The 16,328-nt window shown below is 41.2% G+C and overlaps 1 protein-coding gene across 1 annotated transcript in view; it reads right to left on the reverse strand.

Annotated features, from left to right (window-relative positions):
• LOC120063876 (tomoregulin-2-like) overlaps positions 1-16,328 on the reverse strand; it is a 128,687-nt gene that overhangs the window by 82,123 nt on the left and 30,236 nt on the right. The window contains exon 3 of the mRNA XM_039014194.1: positions 13,337-13,466. Within this exon, the coding sequence (XP_038870122.1) occupies positions 13,337-13,466 (130 nt within the window). The remainder of the gene's footprint in view (positions 1-13,336; positions 13,467-16,328) is intronic.

A 16,328-nucleotide genomic window follows, 5' to 3' on the forward strand; every position in this document is an offset into this window, starting at 1 on the left:
AGACAATACTTTGGAGAATCATTATTGTTTGATTTTTTAATTTCAGCTATATTTTTAACAAGGAGATCCTATTGAGATAAAGACTACATTTTACTGGGGAGGAGAGGAGAAGAACACCAGGGGAAAGTTATTAACCTTGCTGTGCCTCACTGTACCTCAGACACCTAAGTCTATGTTGCATTACTCTCACTCTATCACACAAATGCACAGACTGACACACTAACACACACGCTTAAAATGTACTATTTGAGAATGCATATATACTGATAAAAACAGAAAATGTAAGAGGGAGAAAGAGCAGAGATTCGCCGTGTCCGACTATCCGTACTTGCATTCAGAATATTAATCCGTTACATGTCACCGATTACAGAGAAAATGTAACTAATCACTTACTAGTGCTGAGCGATTAACCGAAATTTCGGTTATTTTTTTCTTTTTTTTTACCAACTAATTGACCAATGTCTGTTCAATTATTTGAATTCCATTTCTTTTCATTTTTTTCTGTGAGCTCAAAGCACATTTTCTCTAGAAATACTGTAAATCAGATCAAACCCGGACTGTGCGATCTAGTAGGGAGTTGTAGTTTCCATCAGGCCAATATTCGACATAGATTTGCGCAGACAATGTGGTTAACCCACACTGCCTTCAATCCAAGGGACGCTGTCTGCTAATTATCTATAGGCTGTTTCAATTTGTCAATTTCAAATGATTTTCTAAAAAGTTATATTTCGGAAAGTATTTAGACACCTTAACTTTTTCCACATTTTGTTATGTTACAGCCTTTTCCTAAAATAGATTTTACAATTATTTTAATTATGAAATATCACATTTACATAAGTATTCAGACCCTTTACTCAGTACTTTGTCAGGTTGGATTGGGAGCGTCGCTACACAGCTATTTTCAGGTCTCTCCAGAGATGTTCGATCGGGTTCTAGTCCGGGCTCTGACTGGGCCACTCAAGGACATTTAGAGACTTGTTTCGAAGCCAATCCGGCGCTGTCTTGACTGTGTGCTTAGGGTCGTTGTCCTGTTGGAATGTGAACCTTTGCCCCAGTCTGAGGCCCTGAGCGCTCTGGAGCAGGTTTTTATAAAGGATCTCTCTGTAATTTGCTCTGTTCATCTTTCCCTCAATCCAGTTTCGTCTCCCAGTCACTCCCGCTGAAAAACATCCCCACATCACATGCTACCACCACCATGCTTCACCCTAGGGATGGTGCCAGGTTTCCTCCAGACGTGACACTTGGCATTCAGGCCAAAGAGTTCAATCTGGGTTTCATCAGACCAGAGAATCTTGATTTTCATGGTCTGAGAGTCCTTTAGATGCCTTTTGCAAACTCCAAGCGGCCTGTCATGTGCATTTTACTGAGGAGTGGATTCTGTCTGGCCACTCTACCATAAAGGCCTGATTGGTGGAATGCTGCAAAGATGGTTGTCTTTCTGGAAGGTTCTCCCATCTCCACAGAGGAACTCTGGAGCTCTGTCAGAGTGACCATCGGGTTCTTGGTCACCTCTGTGACCAAGGCCCTTCTCCCCCGATTGCTCAGTTTGGCAGGGCGGTCTGCTCTAGGAAGAGTCTTGGTGGTTCCAAACTTCTTCCTTTTAATAATGATGGAAGCCACTGTGTTCTTAGGGACCGTCAATGCTGCACAAATGTTTAGGTACCCTTCCCCAGATCTGTGCCTCAACACAATCCTGGGACGGAGCTCTACGGACAATTCCTTTGACCTCATGGCTTGGTTTTTGCTCTGACATACACTGTCAACTGTGGGACTTTATATAGACAGGTGTGTGCCTTTCCAAATCATGTCCAATCAATTGAATGTACCACAGACGGACTCCAAAGAGGTTGTAGAAACATCTCAAGGATGATCAATGGAAACAGGATGCACCTGAGCTCAATTCCGAGTCTCACAGCAAAGGGTCTGAATACTTATGTAAATAAGGTATTTCTGTTTTTCTTTTTAAATCATTTGCAAACATTTCTAAAAACCTGGTTTTGCTTTGTCATTATGGGGTATTGTGTGTAGATTGATGAGGAATTTATTTTATTTCATCCATTTTAGAATAAGGATGTCATGGGGAAAAAGTCCTATTCTTGAAGATCAACGAGTATGTAATTCATTGGAATGACTACAAATCTGTCTGACTTTGGTTTTTAATATAAATATATAGCCTAATTGTTTTATTATCTGTACTGAACTAGAAAGTAATGGGTTAGAAGCCTACATAGCCAAAAATGGATGTTGTATTTTACTTTATGGGTTATCTACAGTATGTAAACTCTAACATTGATTTATATTGCAATAGATGTCGTTCACTTGTGACCGACTGGCTCGAATCGGACTTACTTAGAAACATTTGAAATTGTGTTTTTTACATTGGATAAAAGTAGAGACTAGAAAAGTGAATATCATACACTACAGTTGAGGAACAATGGGAAAGTAATTCTGCTTGGAAAGTTGATAAACTTGTAACCTTGAATGTTTTGGTACACATACAGTAGAGTTCTTCTTTGTCTACACCCATTTAGCATCGTTCACACCCTCTTAAGCCTTAGCCCCACCCATCTCTTTAAGGATTCACATGTGAGGCCATGTGCTAAACAGAGTGAGTACGGTAGTGTACTAAACAACCAAAGATTTCAAGACTAAAGTCTGGTTTATACTGCGTCTATTGACATGTCAGTATACAGTTGTCATTCATTATTACATGAAAATAAACTCACAACAAGATCATTATTTACAAGTTAATGGCGAGCTAATTACAGAAAATAACTTACGGTTGTGAGTATGATGAATTTAGACACTGTCTCGTTGGCTTAACGTTATATCCTAAATTGAATTTGGTGCAGGTCATGTTTTTCTTGACAAAAACGTCTCTGGTAAACAAGCACTATATCAAATAAAATGGTACCGTGAAATGGTTACTTGCATAGTAGAGTCTTTTGTTTAGACATGTAACTAGATAGCTAGATAAACAATGAGCCATAATTCCAACTCATAACGTTACTACCCTGCATGAATCTACAGGTAGCTAAACACTAACCAACTAGGTTCAAAATAAGAAACGTATCATTTCCGGAAGATGTAGCTAGCTACAGTGTCTTGCAAAAGTATTCATCCCCCTTGGCGTTTTTCCTATTTTGTTGTATTTCAACCTGTCAATGAAATTGATTTTTATTTGGTTTTCATGTAATGGACATACACAAAAGAGTCCAAATTGGTGAAGTGAAAATGAACACATTTTACTTAATTCAAAAAATGTAATTAAAAAATAAACAGCAAAGTGGTGCGTGCATATGTATTCACCCCCTTTGCTATGAAGTCACTATATAAGATCTGGTGCAACCAATTACCTTCAGAAGTCACATACTGTAATTAGTTAAATAAAGTCCACCTGTGTGCAATCTAAGTGTCACATGATCTGTCACATGATCTAAGTATATATACACCTGTTCTGAAAGGCCCCAGAGTCTGCAACACCACTAAGCAAGGGCACAACCAAGCAAGAGGCACTATGAAGACCAAGGAGCTCTCGAAACAGGTCAGGGACATAGTTGTGGAGAAGTACCAATCAGGGTTGGGATATTAAAAAATATCCGAAACTTTGAACATCCCACGGAGCACCATTAAATCCATTATTTAAAAAATGGAAAGAATATGGCACCACAACAAACCTGCCAAGAGAAGGCTGCCCACCAAAACTCACAGACCAGGCAAGAAGGGCATTAATCAGAGATCAACAAAGGGACCAAAGATAACCCTGAAGGACCTGCAAAGCTCCACAGCGGAGATCGCAGTATCTGTCCATAGGACCACTTTAAGACGTACACTCCACAGAGCTGGGCTTTACGGAAGAATGGCCAGAAAAAAATAAGCAAACACTTTGGCATGTGGGAGACTCCCCAAAGATATGGAAGAAGGTACTCTGGTCAGATGAGACTAAAAATGATGGCAGACCAATCTAAACTCATCGCTCAGCATGTCCAGCCCACCCATTATCTCAGCCAATCATGGCTAGCGGGATGATTCCAGTCTTTCCTGTGGCTAAACCAACTAGGCTCGTAATTTAACCATTTTATTTACAAATCCCAAAATTCCATTACTGACTACAATTTTGGATGAGAGAGCGAGAGCGAGAGAGAGAGAGAGAGAGAGAGAGAGAGCAAAGTATGTATGTGTTGAAGAGAGGTTACAGTGACTCCACACATTTTCCTTCAATATCTGGGATTGTGCATCTTCCCAGTCAACCAAACAAATGGCTCAATGAGCTGTGACTGCCTAAGCAGCCCTAAAAGCAGTGTTTTATTTGAGCCACCGGAACAGGATCCATAGCCTCTCAATTTTGGATGCCTGCGTTACAGAAACTATTTGCTATCCGGTACCTCTCATGGCATGAAACATAATTTTTATTGTTTACAATGGAAAAATTCTAATAAGAACGGAGATAAATCAAGTTGACTCCTCATTAATTATCCTACCCTTCAAAAAATCTTAAAAGAAAAATAGAAATACCATATTTACACACAGTACCAGTCAAAAGTTTGGACACATACTCATTCAAGGGTTTTTCATTTATTTTTACTATTTTCTACATTGTAGAATAATAGTGAAGACATCAACACTATGAAATAACACATATGGAATCAGGTAGTAACCAAAAGAAGTGTTAAACAAATCAATAAATATTTAATATATCAGAATCAGTTTTTTATGTTTACCAGATTTGCAAAATTTTCTAAAAACCTGTTTTCACTTTGTAATTATTGTCACGGTTTTGTGGAGAGACGGATCAAGGCGCAGCGTGATTAAAGTTCCACATATTTATTTACATGAAACTTCCAAACAAAAAGTAAAAAACAACGAACCGTGACATCAGAGGTGCCACATAACTAACTCAAAACAAGATCCCACAAAACACAGTGGGAAAATGGCTGCCTAAATATGATCCCCAATCAGAGACAACGATAAACAGCTGCCTCTGATTGGGAACCATACCAGGCCAACATAGAAATAAAACAACCTAGATTACCCACCCTAGTCACACCCCGACCTAACCAAAATAGAGAATAAAAAGGCTCTCTATGGTCAGGGCGTGACAATTATGGAGTATTGTGTGTAGATTGATGATGAAAATGTTTTATTTAATCCATTTTAGAATAAGGCTGTAACGTAACAAAATGTGGAAAAGGTCAAGGAGTCTGAATACTTGGCGGTGGCCTGTCTACCTGAATGCTGGCCTAGAGCACAGGCGGGAACACATCTGCAGTTTGATAGGAACAGACAGACTGTAGCCCACTTAAGTCACAAAATGGAAAACCAACTGAAATCAGGTTAGAAACATCGATATTGATCTGTTTTCACAACAAAACTAATTTCATTAAACTGATGAGAGCCCCTCTCTCTGCATGCTTGACAAAGGAATAAAGGAGAGAGGAAGGAGGCGATGGAAACACTCATGGTGACATATTCGGTAAGGTAAACTTTCCCTCAATAGCACCTGCCTTCGGCCATGTTGGAAAAAAACTTGTTGTTCACCTATTGGGAAATGGACTCAGTTTTCACTGTTCCACGTGGCTATGCTAATGGTTAACTGCACTCCACAGTGCAGCACCACCACTCAATCTGATGGAGTAACAGTAGCATCCCATGCCTATCAACTACCATTAACTCTCTGTTAGCTCACTGTTAGCCTAGCGCTAGCTTGCTAAATACCAGTTTATCCATAATCTAGAGGTAAACAAACACAACCTTGACCTCAATTCTATTAGTATTCAAAAATTGACCGTCTCTTCTTGAAAAACATGTTCAAAACATTATTTCACATTCAATTCCTATTACTAACAACTCAAAGAACTTCCAATAATTTGTTTTCCAACTTTGTTAAATTTGGAAATTACAGCGCTCTACCAGGCGGTTGAGAAGTCAAGGGACTGATGTCGATTTTGAGCAAATGATGGTATTTTTGTGTCCAAACATGAATATTCAATTACATTGAAATGAATACGTTTTCAGGTTGTGTGTACTGCAATCCCACTTGGCACAGACACCAGTTCAATGTCTAGTTTTGATTTGCATTTGGTTGAGTTGTCAACTAACTTGAATTCACTGTGAAATCAACAAAAAACGTCACCATGTCATTGGTCATTTAGGTTAAAAGTTGGGTGAAAAAAAGACTTACGTTGATGACTTTTAGCAAACCCAATCAGTTTTACATATTGATTTAATGTCATCATATAGATTTTTGAAATTACATGTAAACAATGTTGATTCAACCAGTTTTTGCCGAGTGGGATTTCCCCCCACAAAGATTCTTGAATTTCAAATGATCTAGGTTCTTCCATCATATTTCTCACATGTTCAGACAGAATTTTTTGATAATAAATGAAAAAGGGCCGTTTTTTATTACTATTATAACATTAAACTGCAGAAACCCAAAAGGATACAAATGATGTAAATTGATGCAGGAGGGCTGTCAAAACATGCTATACCAGCCTGTTGAAAATAGGGTTAAAAGGTTAAGAAATAAAAGATCATACAACTTGAAGGCAAAATTATAGATAAGTGTCATGTTGTGAGTCATAAACACTGCAAAACCAGGGCTGACACATTTAAGCAACTTTTATACATTGGTCTTCTTCCTTACAGAAACGCTCTACAGAGTCCCCCAAATGTGACTCTTGGTGAAACAGTACTTTAAAAAAAACTAAAATATCGGAAGTACACAGTGGTACCCTAAAGAAATGCATTTGAGTACATGCCTCAGTAGCATGGTAGCACGACTACGAACCTTGGCGCTGTGTCCTTTTGTTTGCCATTTGGCAGAGACATCAGATCCCGACGTCTGGCCTTTCGGCCTTGGCTCTGGTCACACAGGGCTGCTGGGAGGACAGAGCCCTGCTGTCACACGGCTGTCAGACGTGTTTACTGAGGTAAACAACAAGGAGCCTGGCTGTGTTGTCAACATGTAGGCTAGTGTACTGATGGAGACCAGACCTGTTTACATGTAAACACAGGTGTTCATGGAGATAGCGTAGCCTATCGGGGAACAGAGAAGCCTGGATACTAGACAGCCAATTAGAAGTTTGGTGTGGCTAGACGGGGTGTGAACCATCCAAATCAGATGCTGTTAAGATATGCCTGGACATACAGTATCACGTTTGTCCAGGCATATCTTAAACATACAAACATATCACATTCACTGACAGTCCCTTAAAGAGTTTAACATGAGTCCTACTTTATCATGAACAATTTAAGCACAAAGAAAACCATATGGGGAACATATCGGCATGGTATCCGAATAAGAGCTGACGCTCAATCCTTCATCTGCCTACTCACTCTCTCCATCTTCTTCACTACCTCTAGAGAAAACATCACATGGTGTGATGGATGTATATGGATACCATGCCGATATGTTCCCCATATGGTTTTCTTTGTGCTTAAATTGATCACACCGTGTGATGTTTTCTCTAGAGGTAGTGAAGAAGATGGAGAGAGTGAGTAGGCAGATGAAGGATTGAGCGACAGCTCTTATTTAAGCCATGAAAGGAACTACCCACTGTGCACACCACATCGTTTCAAAGTGGAGAATTGGGAAACATTTGGTTGTTATGTTGATAAATGAGATTATAAACTATTTTCACCCACTCAAAAATACAGTCAAAAATGTGTTGACTTCCCAATGTCATATCACTGTGCTGTCAACCCTTTAAAAGAACAACAAAGTTCAAACGGGATACAATTGAGATATTTTACTTCATCTGTTATCACTGTACTTCATCTACTAGCACAACCAAAATGACCTGGACTGCAATTAAGATGATTTAAGTACATGGTTCAAGTGGCCATTGCCGTTTCAGATCATGCGCAGATTATTAATCCAATTGTGAAGATCTCCACAGACCTGCAACGTTTGCATGCTACTTTAACATTTAGTGTTACGGTAACCTCAAAAATGTGGCCATGGATGTGTTACTAATTTTAAAGTTGAATAAATACTGTTACATGAGTTTGCAAAATAGCCTTAACTTAAGGCTATTTACATATTACAAGGGTAATATTGAAATGTGTTTAGTTGACAACACAACCAAATATCAACATTTTAAGGAACTGTATACCCTGCATGAATAGTTCCATTCTCTAACTTTTATTTTTGGTTGAGATCGAGACCTGAATGCAACATATCATTTGTTAACTAATCATAAATTAATGAACAGGACTAAATCAAACCAAATCAAACTTGAAATACAATTAGATTTGATTTAGTCATATTCTTTAAACTTAAGATATTCGGTTGCGCTGGAGATGTGAATCCAACATCTACATGTTGATAGCAACAGTGAATCTATTAAGTGGAGATTTGTCGACGATCGTTCTCACAATAGCACATTGGTGACAAATATCAAAGCTAAGCGGGGCTGGGTTTGCAACACTGGAAAGGAGACAAACGGGTACCTCTAGATAGATCCGTAGTAGATGCTGCTCAGCCTATAGTTTTTCCTTGTAGAGGATATTACGTTGAAGATCTGACGTTATTTCAAAGATACAAATTCAACATATATTATAAGGTTTGTCAATATTGAACATTGGTAATATAATGACATAATCCTGTGGTTGAAATTTCACCCTCAAAACAACAGTGTCCGTTGATGACTTTTGTTCAAATCAAATGTACTTTCCACATGGATTCCACGTCACAGTACGTTGACAATTTACGTTGAGACAACGTTGATTTAACCAGTTTGTGCCCAGTGGGTAGTAGACTGGAAGTGGGAAAGAAACATCCTATTCCTGTGTTCATTCTGTGACTGCTTCGTTTCCAACACCAGTCCTTGAAAGGTACTGTGTGCAGGCTTTTGCTCCAGCCCAACACTCGGGGTGGCAGGTAGCCTAGTGGGTAGAGCGTTGGCCAGTAACCAAAGGTTGCTGGATTGAATACCCGAGCTGACAAGGTAAAAACCTGTATTTCTGCCCCTTACAAGGCAGTTAACCCACTGTTCCTAGGCCGTCATTGTAAATAAGAATTTGTTCTTAACTGACTTGCCTAGTTCAATATACAGTTGAAGTCGGAAGTTTACATACACTTAGGTTGGAGTCATTAAAACTCGTTTTTCAACCACTCCACAAATTTCTTGTTAACAAACTATAGTTTTGGCAAGTCGGTTAGGACATCTACTTTGTGCATGACACAAGTCATTTTTCCAACCGTGCCTCTTTGCTTGACATAATAGGAAAATCAAAAGAAATCAGCCAAGACCTCAGAAAATAAATTGTAGACCTCCACAAGTCGGGTTCACCCTTAGGAGCAATTTCTAAACGCCTGAAGGTACCACGTTCATCTGTACAAAAAATAAAACGCAAGTATAAACACCATGGGACCACGTAACCGTCATACCGCTCAGGAAGGAGACGCGTTCTGTCACCTAGAGATGAATGTACTTTGGTGCGAAAAGTGCAAATCAATCCCAGAACAACAGCAAAGGACCTTGTGATGATGCTGGAGGAAACAGGTACAAAAGTATCTATATCCACAGTAAAACGAGTCCTATATTGACATAACCTGAAAGGCTGCTCAGCAAGGAAGAAGCCACTGCTCCAAAACTGCCATAAAAAAGCCAGACTACGGTTTGCAACTGCACATGGTGACAAAGATCGTACTTTTTGGAGAAATGTCCTCTTGTCTGATGAAACAAAAATAGAACTGTTTGGCCATAATGACCATCGTCATGTTTGGAGGAAAAAGGGGGAGGCTTGCAAGCCGAATAACACCATCCCAACCGTTAAGCACAGGGGTGGCAGCATCATGTTGTGGGGGTGCTTTGCTGTAGGAGGGACTGGTGCACTTCACAAAATAGATGGCATTATGAGAAAGGAAAATTATGTGGTTATATTGAAGCAACTTTTCAAAACATCAGTCAGGAAGTTAAAGCTTGGTCGCAAATGGGTCATCCAAATGGACAATAACCCCAAGCATACTTCCAAAGGTGTGGCAAAATGGCTTAAGGAAAACAAAGTCAAGGTATTGGAGCGGCCATCACAAAGCCCTGACCTCAATCCTATAGAAAATGTGTGGGTAGAACTGAAAAAGCGTGTGCGAGCAAGGAGGCCTACAAACCTGACTCAGTTACACCAGCTCTGTCAGGAGGAATGGGCCAATATTCACCCAACTTATTGTCGGAAGCTTGTGGAAGGCTAGCCGAAATGTTTGACGCAAGTTAAACAATTTAAAGGCAATGCTACCAAATACTAATTGAGTGTATGTAAACTTCTGACCCACTAGGAATGTGATGAAAGAAATAAAATCAGAAATAAATCATTCTCTCTCTCTTACTGTTATTCTGACATTTCACATTCTTAAAATAAAGTGGTGATCCTAACTGACCTAAGAGAGGGAACTTTTAGGAGGATTAAATGTCAGGAATTGTGAAAAACTTCCAACTTCCAACTGTATATTTTTTTTAACACTAACGCACCATGACCATGTCATCACATGTTCATAAAATCATTTTGTTGATCTTATGGGGTGTTAAGTAAATTGTAACTTTTTAGGTATGTTGACTTATATTGAATGCAGAACAAAGTAGAGGCAAGGTGTTGAATTCAAGAGAGTCACAGGTGAAATGTCTGTCAACCAGAGTTCAGCACTTCACACCTTTCTTAAAACACATGACCCATGTCAATCGAGATATCAGTGTGTGAACACATTCAATCGCCCCTCGATTATTTATCTGACGTGTAGTTATGTAGGTAAAGGGTGAGGGAGAACCAACAAAGAAAATAAAGAGAGAGGGAGAGAAAGGTGGATGGAACAGGCAAGATGGAGGTATAATGACTGGCCTGTGAGGTTAAGGTTACAGTGGATCATGGTTCTACAGAGATATCTCTCCCTCCCGCAGAGGGGGGGGGGGGGGGGGGGGGGGTTATGACACCTCACGCCCATTGTAAATCTTAAGGCAGCAGACAAATCCTTTTTACCTTTAGTGTTTGGGACTGGAATGTCTGTGTGGGCCTTATGGAGAATCTACCTCAGAACTGTAACATGCAATAAATGGACTTTGGGACATTATATTTCATCAGCCAAAATGGTGGTAACAATGATAGATGGAATATGAAAATGAAGGTTGATTTTGTGATGCCATTAAGAGTTAAATGATGACGTTATAATGAAAATGTTGTAACTTGAAGAGTTTTCATAATATGTACATATGTACAATATCCAGATCAAAGAGAATGTTTTTTGTAACAAACTGTGATTCAAGTTGTCTAAACAAGATCATAGTAAGTTCTGATACCTTGCCTTGTAACTACCTACACCACAGGGAACCCAGAGAGTGTGTCATAAAGATGGGAACGCCCCTTTCTACCCTGGAGTATAAAACATGTGAGTTAAGAATTTACATAGCAGACTAAGTTGACCGCGCGCTGCAGCCGAGCCGAAACGCAACATGAGGAAGAGGACAAAGGAACATCTTAATGCTACGATTGAGTACTGAATCTAAGAAGGTGAATTCAAGAAGGACCAACCGGTTATTCTCTTCAAGTCATCGGTTGTCTACATGGCCCTCCTACCCAAGCTGGGAGCGTCGACACGGCTGATTAGCCTCCTAAGAAGACCACTCTCACAGAACGAGTCAAAGGAAACATACAACCAAGAGAAAGGACATTGTGACATCTTGTGGACAATCAGAGACTTACACCCGATAACGAAGGAGACGCAGCCATCGAAAGAACAGGGTGTCGACCAAACCTATCCCACTAAGCGGAACTCGGCCCACGAAGAGATACCCAACGGAGATCTTAATTAATTAGTGACTGTCATGAAATCTATATTCTGATATTTTTTTAGTGAAATTCGGGAAATGGTAACTCAATAAACAAACTTTTCCCGTGGTGCCCCAGGTTATTGAGTTAATGGTTACGGGATTAATTTAATCACGTAATTATAAACATAGTTAATTATTAGATAAATAGCATGTCATCATATTAACGATGACAACGTCACGACACAGGGTAATAACTTTCTTGTGCTCTGTACTCCCTTTTTTGTTCCTGTCATTTGTTTGTTAAAAAGCATTTCCAAGAGTCACTGGCCGGTACATAAATCGTGTCTAATTAGATTTTTACCACACACGCTTTTGACGTGACAGTGAAGAATGGAGTGAAATAAAGGGAAAGAAAGACTGAGGGGATGAGGGGGCTGAGTGTGAAGGAGGGGAGTGAGCTGTCAGCTTATTCTCATCACTATCACGCCCGTTCTGCCGACGTACGACCACATTCCATTTCTTTTCTAAAGCTTGTTTCTCGAAATTAGCTCTTATCACATGGAAAAAGCCATTCTCTCATACAAAAAGACACACAAACACGCGCGCATGTACACACACACACACACACACGCACAGAAAATCACAAACACATAAGCAATTTACAGAGAGTTAAGAGCTTCCATGTGAGTCAGGCGAGAAGGTGACGTTTTTTCTTGCGAAACAAATCACAACCACCGACACACACACTCCCACTCCAATTCTGACTGTGTTCCCTGTGAGTGTGGTGTGGACTGCTGAGCTATATGAGTGTTTAAAGTCCCTTAAGTGCAGTTGACCAGGCTGGCAGTGAGGTTAACTGAGTCAGCGACACCCCAAGAGTGCTACTCTACCCCACCAGTGAAACTTTGAGTGAAGCCAACATGTTCCCCTTGCCAAAGATTCACTTTGGTCAGACACCAAATGGAAGAAAACGGACTGAAAAGGGGAGGGACTACTTGGACTTGTCTAATCATTGTCCAATTTTTGTTTCCCACTCAAAATGTTAAAAAACGTTTTCTGTTGCATACCATAATGAACACGACTCTTACTAGATGTTAAACGTTAGACTTTTTCGACATGCTTGTAGGTTCTTATCTTGAATAAAGGACTCGTGGGATAACCCTAGATTACTGTAGCGGTGAACATGGCACGAATAGTCTAATACCCTTTTCACACTACTGTGCTGACCTAAACCATGCTGTGCTGGCTCTGATATTTTCTTCTCTACAATCTTTTACAGCATAGTTTCAGCAACCTTAGTGGATGCTGAACCCGGCCAACAAAGTTGCGTCTCCAAGTTTCATGCTATAATAGTAACTTTGATGGACTAAAGTACTGTGGATGAAGTCAGTTTGGCTATATATTTTGACAAGGGAATGCAGGCGAATGTATTGGCCTCAAACAGTTTTTCCAACTTTCTATAGGCACTTCCTTCAGAGACCTTTACAATTTAACATTGGGCACACAAGAACTCTTGAGCGAGCGAGAGAGATAGAGAGAGAGCAGTATAAATCCATCCTTGAGATGCTACATACCGACAGGACAAGAGCCCTCTGACACCACCAGCACTTCAGACTGCTGCTTGCAGGCGTCCCTGCGTAGATAACACTCGTTCTGGTAGTTCTCATTGTTGGAGCCACACACTGGGACGTAGTCATTGTTGCACTGCAGAGAGAGCAAAGGTTATGGTCAGATTACTAAATTAATCATCCATCTCGACACTCCACATAATACATTATGATTTCCTATATACAAGCTTATGCATCCATGACGATTTCTTTATGTGTGTCTATATGTATTTCATACTAGTGCAGCGTTTATACATAGAAGAGGTAGCTCTTGTACAATGCACAGAATTATACCACCATCTCTAGGCCTACGGCACTATAGAACCTGTAAACTTAGGCTACTGTATATACAATACAGTATCTCTATTGTCATGTTGATTCAACTGCAAATACTGTATAGGCTTATAGCTCAGGAACACAGACTGGAAACGCAAACCATGAAACGATATGTCATCGCCAGGTGTGACATCACAAGGATACCTGGAGCTCACATGTTGGGTCCCACAGGACAGGAGCTAGACTGTCTCTTACAGGCCTCTGGTGGCCCCTAATAGATGAACAATGTGCAGGTCTACACAACGGCATAACGCACAGTAGGCTGTCATTTCATCTGTTCACATTCTGGCAGAACACTGCACACATACACACACACGCACACACAGTCAGTCGACTGCCAGGAGCAGCACGAAAACAACCATTCTATCGATTCTAGAGCCTGGAAGCGGCTACAGAGCGGCGATCATTTTTAACTGGCTGAGAGAGTAAGGGAGGGCGCCATAATGCAGGAGGGGAGGAACAGAGGGTTGGCTCCTGATCAAAGAGAGAGAAAGAAAGGGAAGGAGAACGAGAGATAGAGGGTGAGTGGGAGTGGAGGAAAGAAGAGAGCTAGAGATAGAAAGCAACAGAGAGGGAAAAAAGGAAGAGAGGGTGAGTAGTGAGGAGGGGTAGAGAAAATAAGAGACTGAGATAGAAAGTAAGGGATGGGGGAATAAGGAAGATAGAGAGGGAGGAGGGTGAGGACAAGCGGAGAGGAGTGGAAAAAACAGGATTGGAAAAAAGAAGGAGAACGGGAGGAAATTAGAGACAGAAAAAAGAAAGGAAGGTGTAAATAAGTAACAGAGCTGTTTGAAAAAGAGCGGGGGATCACAGTAAAAGAGAAATACTTTGATAGCTCAAGGATGGAGGGAAGAACTCTCCCCTTCTCACTCCCTCCCCCTTTTCAAGAGAAAGAAAGTATGGCCAATTCTACAGATACGCCCTGGGTGGCTTATACTGTACGTTTTCATCGTCCTCTCCATCTGGCTCAGCGTGTTTTTAACACCAGGGACGTTTTTTGCCAGTCATGATGCAACTGAGGGAAAGATGCCCGGCAAGAACCCGCGGGTGTCTTGGAGAGTGCCTGTTTCTCTTTACGACGCCTCCCCTAGTCTGATCACTTCCCTGTCTCTCTCTCCCCTAAGGGGAGCGGGGGGGGGGGGGGGGGGTTTAAATATCCCTCTCTTAGGGAGGCAGGCATGGGAGGAGGAGGAACCGTGTGAATTCGGCCCCCGTCTCGGAGCACAGCTATGCAGGCGCAAAGATGACGCTGAGCCTCAATGTCTCACAGTTCTCAGTCATCCTTTTCAATAAGGCGGGATGGTGGAGAGCAGGAAGAGAGGAGGAGTGGCGAGAAAGAAAGAAAGAAAGCATGCAGGGAGATAAACAGGCAGTGGCGGTGAGAGGAATCAGAGAGATGGACAGAAAACTGAAGGATGGGAGATAAATACACGAGGGATGAAGTTAGAGGGATATGAGGAAGTGGGGATCGAGGGAGAGGAGTGAACGAGAAGTGACAGAGAGAGGAACAGACAGAAGGTGAGAGAATTTGATCCCCCGCTATTCTCTGCAGTGAGCAAAAGCGATGGGCTAAGGCCATATGGCATGGCCTTCTGCGCCCGCACGGGGCCTTACAAAACGGACCGCACCTCTGAACAGAACTTCAGCCCTCCACTGTGACAAAACCTGGAGCACAGGGTAGCATTTCAACTAACTACATGGTAGTCCACACAAGAATAGTAAACTAACAAAAATTTGACCAACTGGGGACATTTTGTAAGTCCCTACAAGGTCAAATGCTATTTCTAGGGTGTTTAAGGTTAGAATTAGTGTTAAGGTTAGAATTAGGTTTAGGGTTAGGAGCTAGGGTTAGTTTTAGGGTTAGGAGCTAGGGTTAGGTTTAGGTTTATGGTTAGGGTTAAGGTTAGGTTTTCGGGTTAGTGTGTGTGCGTGTGTGTCTATGGATGTATGTGTCTTTGCCCATCTACATTCATCATCGACATCCCATCCCATTGTATCTACTCCAGGCTGCTGGCTGAGCTGTTGTTCCCAAATACACCTGCAGGGGCTGCTGTGGCTCTGCGTTGTGAACAACTTCCCCTGTCGCCCCAACCTCCCCTCACTTCCTTTATATTACGGCAGAGAAATAAGGCACGGACATGTAGACCTGTTGTCTACCAGCCTGTGAAACTGTCCTGGCACACAATCATTCAGGGCCAGGGCACTTTGTACACTATGTAGAAAAGGCCTCCTTGACATTGCAGGTGACATCACACAAAGCGTTCGCAAATATTACAAACATTGTCACTCGACACAGACTCCCATGCTGCGCACCGAATAACATTGGACATAGCAGTTGTTTGACAAGGTTGAACATAAAAAGGAGAGCGCAAGAGAGACATGGAGACAGGAAGTAAGGGATGAAGAAGAGAAGTGAAAAGGAGGAGAGAGAAAGACGAAGAGTAGTGAAAAGATAGAGATAAGAATAGGTGAACAGGAGAGAGAGAGAGAGAGAGCGAGAGCGAGTAGGAGCATCACTGTCTGTATACGTATAAGAAAGGGACCAAGCGCAATTTAGTGTGTGTCAATCCGAGAGGTAGAGGAATCCGAAACCTGTACAAACCAAACATGACAACCCATCAGC

The sequence above is a fragment of the Salvelinus namaycush genome, chromosome 19, assembly GCF_016432855.1.
Source record: "Salvelinus namaycush isolate Seneca chromosome 19, SaNama_1.0, whole genome shotgun sequence".
Lineage (NCBI taxonomy): Eukaryota > Metazoa > Chordata > Actinopteri > Salmoniformes > Salmonidae > Salvelinus > Salvelinus namaycush.